Raw genomic sequence first — 18648 nt, forward strand, 5'->3', positions numbered from 1 at the left:
TTGATGTGTTGCATGAGTTCGGAACGATTTTAATTTTAAGAGAACACACATTGCCGCGATTTTTTTACATTCGGCGTGTGGGCTTACGTACGCGACTGTCCACTCGTATACGTCCGCGCTACGAAAACCAGAACTTCAACTTGATTGACGTACTAAAAAAAGTATAGGCGCCTTTTAAACATGACACACATTTGCTGCATTTTTGGGTTTGATGACACATAAAAAAGTACAAACGCACTATCATGCAAATAACCGTACAATTGCCATACAAAATTTTAAGCTTTTGTATTGGTTTGTACATAAACATGGATGCGCCCACACGGCTTCAAAACCTTAGTGCGTGTATAACGGGGTGTTAGTGCTCTAGTCAATATATATAGCTCTATGGTCTAACCACACTATTCTTAGTCTATTTCTGGGGCTTGCTAGCTGGCAGAGAAAATAATGAAATCACACTTCTTTCTTTTGAAATAGTTGAATAGTTGAACTCAGAATGAATAAAATATCAAACTAGAGAAAGCAAGTGACGTATATTGTAAATATTATAGTCAGAAAACAATACACGTACACGCCTACATATACACATGTGGTATACAAAAAGTGCAACTTGTTCAATTTTACAAGAAACACAATAAAGGACACTTTGCTGTCTCACTTCAGTGGCTTTTCCAAATGTTGGAAATTTCAGTTCCCAAAACCTTCCAAAGTGTTTCTATGTGTGAATGGACTTGCAAGTTTTATTTGAGTTGATAAGTATCCTGTTTTCCCACTGCACGAAGCTACTTTCCAGTAGGCCTGCACTGCAGGTTGACGCAGACAGCCAGGGTCTAACCTTCTGTTCTCTATTCTATTTCTGGGGTGTCCAGCTGGCAGTGAAAATACTGGCATGACACTTTTTTCTTTTGTAGTTGAATAGTTGAACTCGGATTGAATAAAATATCATACTACTAGATAAAGCAAATGACGCAGAGTATAGTCAATTAACAATGTGAGATTTTCAACTCTAAACTAAACCTTCCAGATAAAGCTCAGAAAGGGAAGCGAAAAAGGTATTGTCCTGTATTCAATATTCCTACATGTAGTTAAGGGCAAAGTCCTATGGATGTTTGCTTGAGACTTGAGCCCTAGGGGTATGTAAAATGCATGTACACAGATCCTTAAATATAAATAATACATTTTCAAAGAGTGTCTCCATAATTTGTGAAAAACAGAAGAGTTAAAAATAAACTGCATGAGGCAAGAGCTCAAATTAATCAAGTAAAATTCCTGCTGCTGATTGAAAATAGTTCCTTGTTTAAAAGAAATGTGAGATGTGAGGCCAAATAAAATAAAAATCAGTTGATCGTCCCCTTCCTCATCCTTTTTTGTTATTATAATTTTTTATTTGATTTTTTTTGTTCAAGAAAAGACTGACAAACTTTCTGTGCATTTCTCATTTAACTTACAAACCTTTAAGAACAAGTGGTGACTTTAACCTGAAGAATTGGTGGCCATAGTTTGCTTGGCGGCCACCTCTGAAAACAATTACAAATAAAAAATAAAAAAGCCCTAGTACTCCTCTTTTTGGAAAAACCTGGATGATCAATTGGTATTTTGTTTTACTTGGCCTTAGTGAACGGGTAGGACTTTACCTTCAAGACAAATGTGTTGTCTTTCTCCGGTAATTCCAGCGCTGTCGTCTCTCTCGCTTCTTCAATCAGAAAGCAGAAAATTCCAATTCTTGGTTTGCTCGACTGTTTGACAGACAAAAAGAAAAAGATAAGAGATTAGATAAACAATTCGGACTACAGTTTAGATAAAAGTATTTGATGAAAAAACAAAAACAAACATATTCTAAAGCAAAAAAAAGGATTGGCCAACCACAACTTTGGCGCTAGTAAGGCTCTGTCAGTTGTTTTGATAAAATGCGCTTTCGATACGAAGCTTCAAACAGGCAGAGAGAGACTAAGCCGAGGCTAAAACTACATATTGTTTGGAAAAAGGCATAACAATATTATCGAAGGAAAGAAGGAAAGAGACAAAAAGTCAGCAGAAAAGATTCACGCCTGATACAGGATTTATAATGAACTGACTCAGGCCTGTACAACACGCTTCGCTTTTGAAAGGGGAAGGGCATTTTCTCTTTGGTTAAAGGACACCCAAAAAGGAAAATGTAAATTTCAACTGGAGCATTTCAAGGGCACCAAGGCAATGACCAGGGGGCATGAAAGCAATCGCCTTCAATGCCTCCATGAAGTATCAGGCATGCTGACTAAATTTAATTCAATTTATGGGTGAAAAAAATTGGCAGCTACTGCTACGGCTACAGGCTTCAGCTGGATCGCATATCATCATGGGATGGAGTAGGACAGGTTATATTTAAAAACAACACCCTTTGGAAAGTGTAGCCACTAATTCTGTATAGCCACTAATTCTGATTCGGCCTTAAGATTGAGTTAAACCAAGATAATGCACTGCTGGCCCTGCAGATAATAAGATTTAAAAAAGAATTTGGTTAAAACTATTAAGATGAAGTCATAACTGTTTAGATAGAGTCATAACTGTTTAGTGCAAATTGCTTTGTTTTACATGATCCACCTACACATGTGGTGTGTGTACTAAGCGTAAAACAAAAGTCCCTACAACCAAGCCCTGTGTCAGGCTGTCATTTTTGTAAAAGTGCCCCTTGAAAATATTTCTATAAACAGAAAGATGCCCTTTACAATGTTTACCAAGAGTTCAATCACAGACTTCTTGAAAGCATTCGGTAAATAATGAGATAAACAATCACGAAGAAAATAAATCTTCCAAGTACACTACAGTGTGGCATCAGTCCCTGGGGTGGTCGTATCACTCCCACTTGGACGACTGTATAAACCTCCTCCGAAGGAAAAAGAAAGTTACCGTTTTAGTAAACTCCTCTCTCAAGTTCCCCAGGCAAGTCATCAGATACTCGCTTTGACTTTAATAAACAAGTTGTTATTGCGTTTGAGGTGTATCGGGGCATCTGCGGGTGACATCGTCGAAACCGCTAGCACTGCGTCATCTCTGTACCCAAATTAGATATTTATAGCGCTACGTGCCCACTTCTACTATCTATGCAGTGCCCTAGGGAGGCATATCAGACGCACAATGCACTGACATTCTGTAATCTATATCCACAATGTACCTTTCAATCTGAAACATTTGAATTCAGGTTTGAAGGATGGTGGATTGGTGTCAGTTTACAGTGTTGCTGTTGTTGTAGGTATCACGTAATGTATGGTATGTTCAGAGTTAGCCCTTTGTACAGATATACAATGTAGACATGGTGTAGACTATACAAAAACAAAGTGTAAATCTCTGTGTATATGTATGCTACTTGTATGCCATAGACCGTATTGAATAACTCTCTTTTTTTGCTATGAAAGGCGCCATCTTGTAGGGCAAACCGTAAGTGCGTCCAAATGAAGCATGCCCCCTGCAAGCACACACGCTCACAGACGCCATGTTGTAGGGCAGATATTTGAACGGTGACGTCATATTCAATACGGTCTTTGCCATCATATTCTCATTGTATTACTATATAATCGCTCTAAAGGTCTAAAGGCAGTTTCCTGTCAACAAACAAAGTGTAAGGCCTGAAATGTTGAGACTTGAGTCCATCATTCCTTCTAAGAACCACCAAAACACTCACAGGGAATGGAGTTATCCAACAATTTTGTATAGCAAAGTATTTCGACTGAAATAGTTTTGTGCACACTGAATGCAATAATGTTGAGTAATTAGCAAATGATGTTTTTTGAGGAGCAACCGACCCATTTTCGTTGCATTTTGCTCTGCTCTACATGTGAAAGGGAAATCGTTCACTGACTCATAATACACAAGGTGTCACGAGAAATTTCTTATGTTCACTGAACTTTAAAATGCAACGTATACAAAAATTCAATTTTCTACACCACAAGACATGTGAGCTACACAGGAAAATGTCTCTATTTTCAGCACTGTGTGTACTGTCATGACTGTGGGCATTAAGGCACATGACTAAATCTATTAACTGAGGACATCGTTATCAGTTCCATTTCACTTCACCCTTGCTCTATGATTTCACTCAGCATTGCCTTGTGAAATAGAACACAGCTTTGTCTTATCCCATTGGTTATCTCTGTCATCCTCTTCTGAGGAACCTTCTTCAGTGTTTCAACCTGGTTCCTTAAATAACTAGATGTACATGTACATATAGAAGATGACAGTACAGAAATAAGTCTACTGTGCACAAGCCTAATGGGATTTCCTGAAAACACAATACCAGCTGTACAAACAACAGAAATCCATGCACCCAATGCAGGCCTGTGCTTCGTTTTTGAAAGGGCAATGGCAACCTGAGCATTTTCATCTTGGTAAAAGGGCACCCTCAATGTACATGCCCTATGAGGAAACTGTTAATTTCTACTATCATTTCAAGGGCAACAAGGCAAGAGCCATGGGGGCATCTAGGCATTATCGCTTTCAATGCCTCCATGAAGTATCAGTCCTGCCAATGCATTGCTCCGTGAAAAAAATGGCACCTTGCCAAGGACTAGGGTTGGGTTAACCAACCAATCTCGGTAGTATGGAACTGGGTTAACTTTTCTCTTGAAAAAAGGAATCTCTTGGTCAGTTTTAATTTCTGTAGAAGGCATTTTACATTGGTTGCTAATTACATGGATCTGTACAATGTACTCGGTACTGTAGTGAGAAAAGGGCTTTAATACAGTACAAACTACAATACATGGATTTGGTGACTTCTTCCAATTATTTTTCTTGGATTTTTTTAGCAGCGATTACCTTTGCAACCTTTCTATTCATACAAAGTCTGCATTAGAAAGCCATTAATGGCATATGATTTCAGTCTTGTCATTTTAGGAATTGTCAAGTAAACAAGGAACAGAACGCCCACATGCTGGCCAAGCAGCAGATCCAACTAATGTAAGTGAATGGTGATTCCTGTCTACAACGTACAAGTCGCTGTGATTTGCTTGTTGACTCGACAAGTTGTTCAGCACCATCCACGGTTTCAGTAATGTCAACAAGCATGAGTGGGTGGAATGCAATAAAGTGCATTGAGCGATATTGGGTTCTACAAATACAAACACTTTTGCATTCAAATACAATTTCTTTGCGGATGGAAACTTCCTGGCGCTACGGTGGGAATGGGAGAAATGGGCAACCACATAGACTTTATTGCAAATACTTGGTATGTGCGCATTAGGCGTGGAATGATGTGCATACTGGTCTAATGTAGCTAGCAAAAGTGTACAAGTAAACCCATACCAAAGGTATCTTCTCATTGGTACCTAAAGTGTATACATCCTTAATGCTCCATGGTATGGGGAATTATGTGTAAAACAAATATTGACTACTTAATTAGACATGCCATGGTTTAGACTCGGACTCTAAAGTACTGTTTTTTCCTCCCCCCAACTTTGCCTCTGGAATATACAGTGTACATTGTAGAACGCTCCGGGATCACTTCGGGAGCCATAGTCTTAACCATAGCACTCCAAACAGTCAATATTTACATTGTGTGTACTGAAGATACACGTAGCAAATACTGTAGCATCCATTATTCAATATCAGCCTCAGGAAAGATTCCTTAATTGGCATTACTGACGACTAATTTATCACTGAAAAGTCCTACATTAGTCTGGAGACTGACATTCTACAAGGTCTCTGTGTATGAGTATGTACCTCAGACTCGAAACCACTCCCACTCCATCTGCTCATGGCCTAATTGGAAAAGGCATATTCCATTAGACTGATCAAATTCAAATCTAATAAATTATTCCTGCTGTTGTATCATTCATTTTGTAGTCTATGGATGCGTTTTTCTTGATGTACAATGTAATGTTGTTACTTTGCCATGTTTTGTGCTAATCAAATGCTCTGTGGCCCTGGTAAAGATGGTCATTTGTCCAGTACATGATGGATTGTTCATACATATCTGTACAATGAAAAGGTATTACAGTGGGTAAAACATAAAATGGGGAAAAAATATTCAGACAAAAATCATTGGCAAATTACCCTCTGTGCATAAAGGCCCTAATCTGTACACACACATACCCTGTTGTAATGCTTGTTATTAGTGTATTGCAAAATGTAGGCCTATCCGTTTCATATTCACAATTTTGTACATTATGTAATGCAATGGGGATTTGGAAATCCCTTGCATTGTATGCATCTTGGAATTACATTTTGAACTCCCTGATTCAGCAATAGGGTTTGAAAGCAAGTGTCTATTTTACATAGGTTTGAGAAGCAATGAACAATTCAGCTGGACCACTTGAAGAAAAAGTTTTATGTGAATTGGGGTGTTCACAGGTGTTTCTGGTACACTGTATGACTGGCAAAGCGAAGAGAATGCTGGGTCCAATTTCATGGCTCTGCTTACCGTAAGCAAAGAATCATCGTTTACGGAAGCAGATAATTCCACGCGTACGCAAACAGGTTAGCATGCATGCGTACACTCCACTTCAATAGACATTCTTTGCTTACTCAAAGCTACGGTACCACAAAAATTTGGCTCGTGCACAATAAGCGGAGAATGGTGGTTGTAAGGCCAGGGGCCAATTTCATAGAGCTGCTTAAGCAAAAATTTTGCTTAAGCACGAAAATAGCTCGCTTATTTTACACATGTTACTGGCCAGAATTTCATGCCATATACATTGCTTATGACTAGTATTTAGCTGTTGTTTACTTAGCATAACAATTGAGTGAAGTCTTGGCCGGTAATCTGATTTTACTAAGTAATGAATTTTTTGCTTAAGCAAAATTCTGTGCTTAAGCAGCTCTATGAAATTGGGCCCAGATTTCAGCAGTAAGCAGAGCCATGAAATTGGGCCCTGGAGAGTTGTGTAAGGTTGATGAACCCTGGTCTTCCCCCAGTCAAGGAGGATCCAGGCTGCAACACATACCGGACTGGACAAGGTCAGTTTTATTCAAGTAAACCTTTCAACTCAACCTCAGTAGACTGAGTACAATAATGTGTAATCACTGATGGTCACTCCATTGAATAGACACTTGTCTAGACAGACAGGTGTCATAATAACCTTTGTGCTCATCATCCAGGGTCATCTTAAATAATTTCCAGGTCTTTTTAAATAATTCCCAGGTCATTACTACCTGGGAATTAGGTACTTCCAGCCATAACATATATTAGCTGATGTCAGCTGAAGGTTTCTTGAAAGAAGTTATGAAATTCATTTGTTATGTTGGGTGACTTTTTTAACACGTTGTTGAAAGTGAAGTGATGTGACCATCACAAACAACAAACCTTAAGGGAAAACTATTTTTAAACTGAAATATTGCACCTTTTTTGTACTTTTAAGTCATAAACTTTGAACAGTAGGTGGGTACTAAAAGATGCTTGTGAAAATTGCTTCCATGCTCCTGGTCAAAGCTTTGGTGCGCTTTAAATTGTTCAGAGAGGCAGTTGCCTTGCTTTGGCTCTCTGAACTGTTCAATGAGGCAGTTCCTTCCATTATGCCACATGCTTTGGTGTCCTGTGAATTGTTCACAGGGCAATTGCCTCCATGCCCCTAACCATAGCTTTGGTGCCCTGTGAATTGTTTTAATAAGGCAGTTCTGTCCATGCACCTGGGTCAATGCTATGGTGCCCTTAGAATTGTTCAGACAGGCATTTGCCTCCATGGCTGCCCCTGGACAAAGCTTTGATGTCGTTTTCCTTCAAATTGCCAAACCTTTAGTTTGCCTTAACAGGAACAGACATGACTCACTACACACTAAACATGGGTAAACAACATTTATCATTACTTGTATTGGATATCAGTACATCAGTACATGTCAACAGTACTTTGTATCATGATATGGCTGGTTGATTTCATTCAGATTGTGATCTACCCATTGCTCTGGGAACTCTGCTTTTCTAAGGAATCTGTCCTATTTCCTTTGAAAAGTACATTCAGTTTGTCCCAAGAGACTAACATGTCTCAATTGGAGTAGACAGTATGAGGTTGGAAGCCAAGTCAGCTTCACTTACAAGAAGTACTTCAACAAATGTTTTGAATTTTTGTTACAATGATGTGTATTAGGCCTACAAATAAGGATGGGGAAAGGTTTCCAATCTAAGAAAACTTGTTATCTGGGGTGGATATTGTTAAAAAATATCCACTGTTCTGGTATCGTCCAATTTTCTTTTCTTGTTTAATTGGTAAAAAGAGAAAGAATCCAACATTGAATTGGATTCAATAAAACAATGCTTCAATAGAATGTGTTTACATTGTTGATTATTAAAAGTTTACTTACTACTTCCAGGTTTGCTCTAAACTTTTTAGTGACTAGCCAGCAGGACCAGTTAGCTTTTCATTTCACTGGTCCCTAAGCTTTTTTCGCTTAAATATTGACTGGTCCTTTGGTGTTTTAACTGGCATTAGGCCAGCGGACAATGGTGACCTTTTGTAGTACAATATGCCCTACAAGTGTACATCAAATGGCTTAATGCTTAATTGATTACTCACAAATTTAACCTTTCCTTTTTGTCCTTTCTGAAACCAGCTCTCACAAAGTTGAACCTCTGTGACCTTTTGTACATGTGTCACACAATAAAGCAGATAAATGGCTTATTATAATCCTTTCAAGCTACTGGGCATGCAGTGTGGTTTACATGTGGCTGTTTGTGAATGATGTTTACACAAGACCAACAATGTAAATATTCTCAGTATGAACTGAAAGGCCCTATGTACACATACAATATTCTTTGCAATCTGGGCAAGGTGAGAATGGTCAAGGCAAATTGAAAGTGTTGTTGTCACTGACCACAGTGACAGAGGTGCCTTTTTTTAGGGCATTCGTTCACAAAGTACACCATTGAGCAAAAAGTGGATTGCTTTTAAGGACTTTTTGGGCAACTATCCTGTTTAATGCTTTGGTTTTTAAATGGAAAGGGCATCAAGAGGTTTTCTCCTTGATAAAGGGAACGTCTAAAGCTATTTAGGCCTAAAGACCTACATGTACGTCTCTTACACTCCACACAAAATTGTTTAGACCTTAGAAAATGAAATGCCCAACCCAGTGTTAAGGCATTATTATTTACAGGCCACAATCCCTTTGAATCCTGCCCTCTGGCAAATTGGATATTAGGCCCTAGATACAAGAAATTGGAAAACAACTGGGCATTTTTCTCCCCAGGCTTGGACATTGGACTAATTCTGTCTATCTGAACTCAATTGGCATTATTGGGACATGTTTATACTGCTGTTATAATGGCATCAGTTGGGTCAGTCCCAACTCTTGTTGGGACAACCCCAACTTGGCGTGGATGTTTTTTTTAAACACACCCCTCCATCTTCCCCACTGTTCGGAGGATGCTTGAATGGTTGTGATTATCACAACTAAACTTGGTCGTACTGGAGTATGGTTGGGAGAGGTCCAGTATTGCTCCCACAGCTGTCTCATGAAGCGGCATGAGAAAGCAAAAACCATAATTTAGACACTTACACATAATGCAGAACATTACACAATCTGTCTTTCAAGAAGTCATCTTACTTGGCCACTGCATGTACAAATATTTGCAGAGAGCTTTAAATTTCTACTTTTGTGTGGATTTGAATTGCATTTTTTTGATTTACTGCAGAAGTGTAGTGAATCAAGTACTCAAAATAATAGTTATGATGATATTAATTTTTAAGTTATTAAGTTAAGTTATGATGATCAAAACCTCTTACTTAAGTTGTGTGATCAACAGAAAGTAATAGTATGACCACATGTATATGAGGTAACAAATTGTGGTATTATACAATGAATACCATACTAAGCTTTCTTACCCCAACAGCATTCAGGAAGTGGTCTTCAGTGACCCATACGTAGTTACTGTATTTCATTCTCAACTAGATATGATGAAACTTTATAAAGCTGATCTTTCAACATTTTGTACGTCTTGATTCAACACTTCCCTTACAACACAAGTTATATTGACAGTAAACATCAAGACTGACTTGCTGTAAATTAATGTGTAAGCACAAAACAAACTGAGTTTGTTTTGTCTGAAACTTTTTAAACTAAAAAGGTCTTTTAACTGCTTCACGCCTAGTTGCGATAATCGTGTTTAGGCTATTGCTCTTGGTCACATCCCATTAGTTAAAGGTTAGACCTTAATTTAGGAGGATTGAGGCTTTGAAATATCGCAACTATTTAAGCTCTGCTATCTATGTACGACCGTGGAGCAACAGCTCAATGAGATGGTTAAGAAAATCACATCACATCACATCACATCACAAGGCATAAAACACTAAGATGTTGAAACTGGACCACTTTATACTCGCTGAATTGTATGCATACCTTTGGCGGGGAATAAAAATCCAGCATGTGCCCCTCCAGGCGTTTCACCAATATCAATCGAGTTCGCTCCCATTTTTGTTTCCCTTGATTGTCCTCACCGACAAGATAGTTCACATTTCCTTCTCGGACAATATCTTCTGGCTGGTACTTGACCCCACGATGTTGGGCCACCGTGTGTCCCCTTCGAAACCGATTCATTACATTTTCAGTCATGTTCCGGAAAGAGAATTTCCGCAGAACTTTATTCTCAGTTCTTTGTCCGCCTCCTCCAACGGGGAGGATATTTCTGCTGTTACCATCAATGCTTGAGGTGCTGGAGTATCTACTGTTGGACTCACCATTGAACACATTCCCGTTCCGGACTTCAGGCCGTCCTCCGAAAGAGTCCGACAAAAGCCTGGTGTTGACGTTCGCGTTGGACTCCGAGTCCGCGGGGCTAGCGGGGCTTTCCAGGGCGGCGTCATTTGCGTTGCGCTGGTCTTCCCTGAAATCAGACGGGCTGACGGTGTTGTAGGCTCGCCGTACTTCTGTTTCAAAATGGTCCATGAAGTGATCGGCGAAACGCCGGGCAAATCTATTCTCATCCACGGGTGGTGCACCCTCGGCCGGGGGGTTGACACTTATGAACCGGTGGTAGGCGAAGGCGAAAGTAGACGCAGCTTTCTGAGCCTCCACCTCGCAGAATTCATTCATATCGATCACTCGATCGTTGTCATGTTGCTCCATCGTCCCGTTCATTTTGACTGTCTGCTACAATTTGATGACGAAATTAATGGTAATACATGATTCCTGATACAATCCACATCGTGTTCCTTCCAAGAAAATCAATGATCAAGGTTTGTTAAACGTGAAATACACGGTGTCTTTCCAAGATAAGTGCTTAGAATTCCTAATAAGTCGTCATCATTTCCGCATCTGTTCGTCGTGTGTGATCATCTGCAGCACAAAACACGCGGTAGATCGCATGCAATGTGTGTGTGTGTGTGATGTGATGAGCGCCATCTGCAGACTGTTTCTCTCAAAGCCAATGAAAATAAAATGCGCAGTACGTCATAATGAATCACTGCGCAAACTGAGGAGGTCAACAGTTCAAAGGCTAACAAGAAAGGTCAACAAAGAAAACAGGTGACTGATTGCTGAATTTAGTCAACTTTACACAGTCGTTGCTGCGCAAACAAAAGTTTCTCCAAAATCCAGAACCAACAAAGCTAATTACTTCAACTTAGATACAACAGCAGAAGAAATCAACGAAAATTGACGATATGTTTGATGCTTGAAGCTTCAAAGTGTGTTGATTTGTGCTGAAAAAGTTACTTTAAAATAAAATTAAAACTTGTGCAAAGTGGAAATCTAAAAGAGACTTGGAAGTGTCTAGGTGATCGTGATCTGGCTGAATGAATTTCTGGACGGTTTCATCAATGAAAAGAAGGACAGGCATGACGGGTGTTTCTCCATGTTCTCTCTGTTTTCAGTGTTTACTAACAAGGTAAGACTAATAAAGATATTGCTATTTGGAGATGAACTTCTTTTTAGCTACACAATGGGTCAATGGGAGAAGACAGGATCAAAATACCTTCCCAGATTAACTCTGAAAAGTTGACACAACAAAACGTGAACAGCATAATGATACAGTGCACCTCCTCAAGTGCAGTGAACTCTAGTTCACACTGAGTTGCGATTCAAATTTCAAGGCCATCGGGAGAGGAGGGTTGGGATAACTTTCCGTATGGCGCCACCACTTTTTCACTCATTTTTACAAACAGGGATATCTCATTGAGGTAAATTTGATACTATATTCTTTCATATCGAATGAATAAGTGGTGGCGCCATACAGAAACTTTCCCCTAATTTACCTTTTTCTTTTGTAAAAATGAGTGCATCCCATAAGTGGTGGCGCCATAATCACCATACAGAAATTTATCCGCTTAGTAGTTAGGTTAGGAAGTTAGGGGGGTGGTTTGGGGGAGACGATAGACGCGAAACCGAAATAGTTCTAGCTAGGAGTAGTTGTCCCCTCCCTAAACTTCACCACTCTGTGGACGCCGGTTCAAAATTAGAACTGGAGGGCTTCTTGCATGTGGATTGGGTTTTTCAGTCCTACTTTGTTGGTTTTAACTTTTCCTTAAAAAAAAACTATTCAATTTCTTCATTGTCTTCTTAAGTTCTTTACTTCACTGGGTAGAACTCATGCAATTAATGTGGGTAGTTTGTGTGTGTAGGGCATGCTTGCAATGCATGCGCTGGTACTCAGTTATATTTACATTGGCTAAATACACAGCGACATGAGGAGTACCAGTTGTGTAGGATGTAGGATTCCTAAACGACACATACCTTGTATTTTTTCCGCAGATCTTGTAGCAATTGGCAAATATATTTCAAAATGTTTTCATAATGCTATTTGTAACTGCTAACTACATTGTACATTTTGTTTTCCTGCAGAACCAAACAAACAGACCTCCATGTCAGCATTTGGGTAGCAGTAATTCTTTCCAAAGATGGCAGACCAAGCCATTCCACTGAGACTACGTCTCATCACGTATCTTACCCCTGGCGTACCCATCAAGTACTTTGAGTTATTGAAGGAATATCTTGAAGAAAAGTTACAATGTTATGTGTATCTTCTGTCTGAGAGTCGCTGGTCTGGACCGCCTGCTGACCGTGTAGATCCTTTTACAACAGGAGATGCTGATATTGGTGAGGAAGAGTAGAACCACAGACGGGCAAAGAGTGTTGGCAATCGCCCAAAAGGGTGGAGGCAATTGCCTCGATGCCCTACGCTTTTCACTGCCTTATCAGGCCAGGAATTTTATCATTGAGAGGGCAAGGCCATTGCCATTTTCTGTTTGAAAATCTTGCATTCACACGCAGGCTTCCATTGGCCTACGTTGGCCTTGGGCCCAATTTCTAAGCAAAAAATTTTGCCTAAGCAAAAAAATCATTGCTTAGTAAAATCAGATTACCGGCCAAGACTCCACTCAATTGTAATGCTAAGTAAACAACAGCTTAATACTAGTCAAAAGCAATGTATATTGCAGGAAATTTTGGCCAGTAACATGTTTAAAATAAGGGAGCTATTTTCGTGCTTAAGCAAATTGTTTGCTTAAGCAGCTCTATGAAATTGGCCCCTGGTTTTGGCCTTGGTGCCCCTTCAAAGATTTCCCACTGACTTTAAATGTGGTGCTCTTTGCAAAATGAAAATGGCCTGCCCTTTCAAAGATGAAATTCCAGGCCTTAGAGTCTATTTGAAACTTGTGTTCTATATAAGTAGCGCCAAGGCAAACAGGCCATGCCTCTCTATAATTCCAGGCCTGCCTTGTTGCCCTAAATTAATCCTTACTGTATTCACGTTGCAGGATTTGTTTGCTTTCCAACATTCCACCGCATGTTTTTGGATCCAAAAAGCACAGTTATTCTCCTAGGTATAGCTGCTGGAAATGCTGACCCTCGCATTCAAGATCAACCGATGTACTTTTCAGATGTTATTACCCACAAAGATAATTGGTAAAATATCAAGTTTTATCATAGAGTTACATATATATAAGAACTAGAAAGCGCACTTGCCTATATACACGCCCGGCATGCGCCCAGGCGGGCATTTTCTAAGTTGACAAAACTGGCATCTTACAGCGTGTGTTTGTGCGGCCATTTTGTAAGTTGAACAAACAGCATCGCATGAGCGTTCAATAAAAAAAAACTGAAACGTGTATTTCATATTCAACGCGCGTGCAGAATGAGGAGCTTGTCATCTTGCGGTCCCGTGGCGTTTGTGCACGAAGCATCACTCGTGCGCCCTCTAGTTCTTAGTTATAACTCTATGAGTTTTATATAACACCCAAGCAGATCCTTGCTATTTGATTGGAGGATTGCCTGATTGAAGGAGTGTTCCATTCAACTCTGCGTCGCCTCATTGAATGGAACATTCCATCTTTCATCTCATGAAAATATTTGCACCAAATTGCAATCATAAACATTCATTGTTTGTATAATAGTCAGGCTCATTGTAGAATGTCGCACCTGTCCTAACATCTTCATCTTTAAGCCTTACTCCCTAAGCCCACTTGCCTACCATCCTCCTCTCCAATGTCACTTCACTCCAACATTCTTGGACCTACTACATGTGCGAACCAAGTGGCTTTCCTGTAGCTCTGGTGACCCCTTTCATAAAATAATCCAAACTCCTTTGTGCTTTTACTTTGTCTGTTCGTAATCCTTTCTTTTTGTGGCCTTCATAATATTAAAAATCTAAATTTGTTGAGTTTAAATGAGAACTAGAATTGTATAGTTTTTTTTACGATTTGGGTATGTTAGTGTTAAAAGCTTGTTGTGCTAACCAAAGTTCTCTTTTGTTTTGCAGTACTAAATTCAAAGAGTTTAAAGACCTGCGTGGTTCAAGATGGGCATACAATGACGACTACTCATTAAGTGGATGTCTCATAACACTCAGGGAACTACGGAAGATTGGAGAAAATGCAAATTTCTTTGGCAACATTGTTCGATCAGGTATGGTTACTTTTGTCGCTTTCTTTTTCTGGATCCTCCCTTAATCCCTTTCCCTTTTTTTTCTATAAACGGATATGTATTTGTTTGTACTTGTTTATGCCTCTGATGAAGAAGGTCCAATTTGGATCGAAAGCTAAGGCCATCTAACCTACTAATTAGGCTATTTAGTTTTTATATATATTTTTGTATGAGATACCACTTTACATCACAAGGCGGGCGGCCATTATAAGATGAAGGTTATACTTTAAAACTGATTTGGGCTGTCGTCAGAAATGTCAAACCTTCCAGTCTCAAGCTCTGGTGTTACTGATCAGCAGAGAGTGGGTTTGAGTCTCGATCTTGACGCTTGTGTCCTTAAGCAAAACACTAATTGTAAACCCTTTCAGGTGCAACATAAATTGGGGCGATCATAAGATATCACAATTCTTCATAAACTGCAAAATACCTGTCTTTAAAAGTGTTTCTCTTAATTTGTTCAAGTGTCTTGAGCACCTAAATGGTGGATGTGCGCTATAAAGACATGCATGCTCAGATCTTTTGTTAAAGTGAAAATTACCTTGTATGTCTATAGCCAACTAAGATCCCCACGTCTTTTAATTGGAATTAAAGGTACTCCTACCTGATCCCTGACCTTTCGACCCCCTATTCCTTTCCATCAGGCGCCCATTTGAAGTCGATCAAGATGGTCCTGAACAAAATGGTAGACGGTGCCGCAATCGACTCCAACACCCTCTCCTATCAGATGAAATGTGATCCAGAGTTGAGGAAGAAACTACACATTGTCACATCATGGGGACCACTACCCGTATACCCTGCTGTGGTCAGCTCAAAATTACCCGGTAAGTGCATTTTCTTTTGGTTTATTTTCTAAAGATACCACCTGATTGAATTTAAGCAAGGCACTTAACCATGATCGCTCCATAAAGTAGGGGAGGTAGTGCTTTCTGCTCTACTAACCAGGCTTCTTATGGATACCCATGCCTGCATCCGTATATGGACTGTAAAGGGGATAACCCTATTTCAGCCTCAGGAATACATGTAGGTGGCAATGGCCCCTGGACAAAACAAATTGTTAATAGCTCACACCCTGACATGGCCTTCGGGCCTTGTGTGTCACATGACTTGCATACAAATTAATAATATAAAAACGTAGGTTTCTGGCCTAAAGTCACATCTATTGAGTTAATTGTCAGTGACTCAAACTCATACTCGAGTCATGAGGTGCATTCTTTGACCTAGAGATGACCCTGACTCCCAGTGGGACATACACTCATTCTTATTGACTCACACAGCCTAAAAATAACCTTTGCAATTCCTAGACTGTTTCTAAACCCAACATAAGAAAAACCCATGTAAGCTACTTTTTACCATAAATAAAACAGTCAGAGTGAGGATGGATCTTCAGCATAGTAGATAAATTCTCAGAACGTTTTGTGCATCCAAGTATTATTCTAATTATCTTGAAGGGCACAGTAATTTTCCTATTGTAAAGGGGAGTGAAAACCTGAAAAGGGCATCTTGGCAAAAGCAACGGGACAACTGGGCAATATTTAGCAGGCGCTGTACATTACTTCAATCAAGGCCTGCATGGATTATACACAAGCAATACAAATTCTTGTATAATGCATTATGAATAAGCGCTGGACAGTCTGCCAAAAATAGAAGTGTAACTGACTTCTAATGCCATACACACTTTGAGTCAATAGATTAACCGGAGATTGCAACTCATTGTGACATTTGCAAAATTGCCGAGGTACGATGCTCTAGAGGGGGATTTACTTACACCTGTTTTTTAGAATTCATCCCTCTTGATGATTCATGTTGGATTCGGGATTCATGATCTCAACTGAGACTGCCTGCCGATGGTAAATTAAATTAAAACTGAAGCTTTAAGACTGGAGGGTCATTGAAAGTCTCAAGGGGCCCATCTTTAAGATCCGCTCAGCAAATAACTTTGAGGATCAAAGATGTCCTTAAATATTCCTATTAAAAGCTATTTGTATCCTTCATTTGTTTTAGTGAAATGGCTGCTGGCAATATACATGTATTTAAGTAGAATAAACTGCATTTAAAAAAAAAAAATTATTCAGGACATGATAGCTCTTTTTTAACTTTTCCATTAGAAATCTGAATTTGCATAACAGTCAGTTCAAAAAGATTTATCTTTGACAGTTTTATAAGTATCTCAGATTTGAGATATTAAGATGCTTCTACAAATAAGCACACAGGTTTAACTCCCTGTCAGTGAAAAACTTCCTTAGGTTTAATTCTTATTATTATTGGTTTATTAAACCAATATTAAGATGCTTCTACAAATAAGCACACAGGTTTAACTCCCTGTCAGTAAAAAACTTCCTTAGGTTCAATTCTTATGTTTTTCTTTCTCTTCATTTTTTTTTCAAGAGGAACTGAGGAAGTCGTTGGTCAGCCACTTTCTCAAGATGCATGAAGATCCAAAGTGGCAGGCTCGTCTGAACGAGTTCTTGGTGACTAGGTTTGTCCCTGTTACATTGGAGGACCTTCAAGGAGAGGGAGACAAAATCAGGGAAGAAGTTGGAGAGATGACCATGACCAAAGAAGTAAACTACTGATATAACACCCTCTCCCTAGTCTTGGTTCTAGTGATGCTCATGGCGCTTCAAGATTATTACCCCTGGTCACTGGGCCTTAAATCATTCCTTAAACCTAAAATCATTCCTTGAATCATTCCTACCTACCATGAATCCCTAGCAAAATTAGATTTGGAACCTCTTCATGTATAAGGCGAGAGAAAGTTTGCAGAGTTTTCTCAACAAAAGCTTGCTCCTCACAGCAGTTCTCTGAGTGGTTTCCACTCTCTGAATACACATCATCAATGTCGCTCAGAAATCAACCCAAGTTCAAACCGTACAGGTGTTCCTTACCACATTCAGGACAAGCCCTCTGCCTTACATGACTGGGTTACTAAATAGAAAATAGTGCAATATTGTCCTCTCAGTCCACCATTGGATCTTAAGTCTCGTTTTGTATCAACCAATCAATTTTTTGGAGGTTCACCCAAATTTAATTAATAATTTTTTCTTGATCTTCTTTTAAGGACTGTTAGTCTTATATATAGTGTGCTTTCTTGTAAAATTTTGCCTCAGACTGCCTGAGTTTTAATATTGTATTTTTCTTCTTTGTAAATTGCATGTAATTCAGCCTTTGGCTGCAATGTGGTTTTAACAATAAACCAATTAATTAAAAAAAAAATTAAAAAAACCTTCTCGGAATAAACAGCCTTGTGCAACAAATGTGGTACTCAGCTGAATCAATCACAAGAACCATCTCTGCCCTCACAGGTACCAATTAACCCCTGTGCAGAGAGAAGCAATTATATTGAAGTGTCTTGTGCAGGGACACAAGTGTCACGACCGGGATTCGAACCCATACTCTGCTGAACACTAGAATCACTAGAGCTTGAATTCGGTCCTCTTATCCCCTTTTCCACGACACCCCATAATATTACGTAAACCCACAATTTGTTCTGTAAAACAAAGGAGGGCCATTGCTTTTATGAATTGTTGCAAAAAATAATGTCCAACATGCCCATATTTTCCTGGAAAGTAGGGTCAAAGTAGACGTATTCAGTGTTGACCTTTAATTGCTTAAAACCTGGAAACTTATTATAGAAGAGCATGGTTCCAATTTGTATCAATTATTTGTATTACTATTATTATTATTATCATATATGATTTGTGTGTTATTAATTTTTTCTGTATTGCATGTATTCAAAATGATTTTCTCCCATGGTAGGACCAATAAAATTGAATTGAATTGAATTGAATTGAATCGAGTTAAGGGTTAAACGCTTCATAATTCGGGGGGGGGCGGGGG

General features: G+C 39.3%; 2 protein-coding genes across 2 annotated transcripts in view; one reads left to right on the forward strand and one right to left on the reverse strand.

Annotated features, from left to right (window-relative positions):
• The window catches only part of LOC139938526 (SH2B adapter protein 2-like), a 28852-nt gene extending 17624 nt beyond the window's left edge, over positions 1–11228 (reverse strand). The window contains exons 1-2 of the mRNA XM_071934096.1: positions 10294–11228; positions 1632–1733 (exon numbers count right to left, since the gene is read on the reverse strand). Coding sequence (XP_071790197.1) covers positions 1632–1733; positions 10294–11031 — 840 coding nt within the window. The 5' untranslated portion in view covers positions 11032–11228. The remainder of the gene's footprint in view (positions 1–1631; positions 1734–10293) is intronic.
• A 441-nt stretch (positions 11229–11669) lies between these two features.
• LOC139938398 (uncharacterized) lies at positions 11670–18585 on the forward strand. Its single transcript, XM_071933900.1, has 6 exons — positions 11670–11779; positions 12733–12987; positions 13647–13794; positions 14648–14793; positions 15453–15632; positions 17197–18585. The coding sequence occupies exons 2-6, from the start codon at positions 12789–12791 to the stop codon at positions 17382–17384; spliced, it is 861 nt and encodes a 286-aa protein (XP_071790001.1). The 5' UTR covers positions 11670–11779; positions 12733–12788; the 3' UTR covers positions 17385–18585.
• The last annotated feature ends 63 nt before the right edge of the window (positions 18586–18648 follow it).

The sequence above is a fragment of the Asterias amurensis genome, chromosome 6, assembly GCF_032118995.1.
Source record: "Asterias amurensis chromosome 6, ASM3211899v1".
Lineage (NCBI taxonomy): Eukaryota > Metazoa > Echinodermata > Asteroidea > Forcipulatida > Asteriidae > Asterias > Asterias amurensis.